A 2,501-nucleotide genomic window follows, 5' to 3' on the forward strand; every position below is an offset into this window, starting at 1 on the left:
GTCCCTTTAAAAATGGTTGGGATGGTAATTTTGTTTTGCGCATTTTACCACAATTAAAAAAATAGACTACACACACATTAAAAAAAAAAAAAACTCTCTTGGTAGTACAACATACACCTCATTTGAAAGGATCAAGATCCCAAATGAATGATTCAATTAAGCCAAGTGAAAATGCAGAGTGTGTATAAGGAATAGAGGTGCAAGACAAAGAAGGAACAGCTACCACCATGAACAGCCTGTTTTAGAGTTGAGGAAGGGTTAAGCATAAGGTTTGGTTTTTGGACTTTTGATAGTTGCACATAACATTTTCTTTAATGGCTTTTAAAATATAAAGTTATATCATACTTAAGCATTTTAGAAAAATCTCTGCAGAGCTTTAGGATGTTGGGGCCTGTGATGTTTACCTGATTAGATCAGGCAGTTTGAGAAGCCTCCACGGTACTCACCTATCTACACGAAGCTGGCAGACAATGCTTAGCGCATCGACAACCCCTTCTTCTTTCAACTGTCGACAGCCAATGGATGTAGCAATAAAACACCCTGTTCTACCTATCCCCGCACTGGAAAAACAAAACAAGGAATAAAAAGGTGTGGAAAAATGACAAAGATAAAATACATTCTTTTAGAAGGGTGCTTTTAAATCAGAAACAACAGTGAATATAATAATAGCTCTCATGTGTTGAGTATTACAAACCCGGCCCTATGCTAAGTGCTTAAAATATATTCTTTCATTTGGTTATAAGTAGTAGGATGAGGGGGTGGCGGGAGGTGATGGGAGGGGAGAATAGTAAAAAGGCATTGTAATTGTTCTAGAAAAAATAATTAGGGTCTGACCTTAGGTAAGGCATGGGCAGTAGAAAGGAGGCAGGAGAGTTAGATACATCACAAATGTGAATCTGGAGGACGGAATGAAGAGGGAGAAAGGCAAAAAGGCAAAGATGTGCCTAGGCTTGGAGGGCAGGAAGACTGGAGGGCACCTCTGAGGCAAAGGAGAATTTTGGATAAGGCGGATTTGAGGGAGGGAGGGAAGGAGGGAAGGAAGGAGGGAGGAGATTGGTTTTGGAAATGTTGATGTTGAGAGGTCTTAGTTTAGGAGAGAGGATGTGGCTAGAGGGACATATTTCCAAGTCATTTATATGGAGGTGACGACTAAACAGAAGTACTGTCCTGGAGGGTTTACACATTCATCTGCCTTGGACAGTACGCCCATAACATCAACCTGAAAAACTCTCTCTCCAAGCAATTTCAAACACTAACAGTCTTTATGTAAATTTTTCTCAAATCTACATCTAAACTCCCTAAATTTCCTAAACTCTAGACTGTCATTCCAGCTCCTAGCTGGAAATCTTGATGTTACTCTTTTGTACTTGCTTCAGTTCATTTTATCTAAATTCGATGTATCTAAAACAGAATTAATTATCTTTTCCCTCAATGGTATTACCAGCCAGCCACAAGTTCTCCAGCCTGGAAATCTTGGAGCCTTCTTCGACATCTCCCCCTCTCTCACCTCCCACATTCAATCTGTTATCACTTCTTCTATTTTCTATCTCTACTGAGCCTTTGGGACCCATGCTTTCCTTTCTGTAGACTGAACTCACGTTTTTAACATCTCCTTATTTCCTGATTAGCAGTGATCTTATTACGGTTTCCAAGTTTCAAGTCTTTTCCTGGACTAATTCATGATACACACAGCTACTAGGTTCACCTTTATGAAATAAGGATTTAATTATATTACTCCCTACTCAGAAACTATAGATGGCTCCCATCAGTTATAGTATAATGTCTACCCTTCCTACTGTGATATTCATGACCTTGCAAAATCAATCTTTCTGTCTTTTTGCTGTCTTCCCTGTATCTTAGGTGCCATTGTTTTTATTTACATGAATCGTTGTGAAAATTTTCTTTTATTTTCCAATTTTCCTTTCTGTATTAATGATATCTTGTCAGTCAGCAATGCTCTCCCCATCACCTTTTAAAACCACAAACATTGATCATTTTTTAAGACCCAGTTCAACATTATTCCAATTTTTAGAGGCTTTCCTCAATCCCCATGGTTAGAATTAATTATCCCCTCTTGGCACACAAATATCATTTATTTCTCACATTTGGCACCTTTTTCCTGTTGACTGTGAGTGCAGAGAATTCAGAGGAAGAATGAGTCCCTTTTAGTTGAAGTGTTTATAGAGAGTGTGTTCCATTGAAGAAATAGGGTTTGAACCATACCCTATGAATGGCAGGCATTTTGGCTGTCATAAATGAGAGAAGATATTTCAGGTATGGCAATGGTATGAGGAAAGAACGTATGAGGAATGGAATATATGATTTGGGACAATAAGTATATTAACTTGCCTTGAAGAGAAGAGAAAGTTATTTTAGTGTAACAGTGGGAAATAAGGAGGAAGCTACCCTGGGATCTTACAAGGAAGGCTAAGAGGTTTGGACTTCATTCCCTATGCTCTTTTGTTGTTGTTGTTAAGAATTTGATGAAAACTATAAAATTT

The 2,501-nt window shown here is 38.3% G+C and overlaps 1 protein-coding gene across 1 annotated transcript in view; it reads right to left on the reverse strand.

Annotated features, from left to right (window-relative positions):
* The window catches only part of PTPRR (protein tyrosine phosphatase, receptor type, R), a 171,278-nt gene that overhangs the window by 17,681 nt on the left and 151,096 nt on the right, over positions 1-2,501 (reverse strand). The window contains exon 8 of the mRNA XM_012642071.1: positions 447-560. Within this exon, the coding sequence (XP_012497525.1) occupies positions 447-560 (114 nt within the window). The remainder of the gene's footprint in view (positions 1-446; positions 561-2,501) is intronic.

Source organism: Propithecus coquereli, unplaced genomic scaffold (assembly GCF_000956105.1).
Source record: "Propithecus coquereli isolate 6110/MARCELLA unplaced genomic scaffold, Pcoq_1.0 Scaffold172, whole genome shotgun sequence".
Lineage (NCBI taxonomy): Eukaryota > Metazoa > Chordata > Mammalia > Primates > Indriidae > Propithecus > Propithecus coquereli.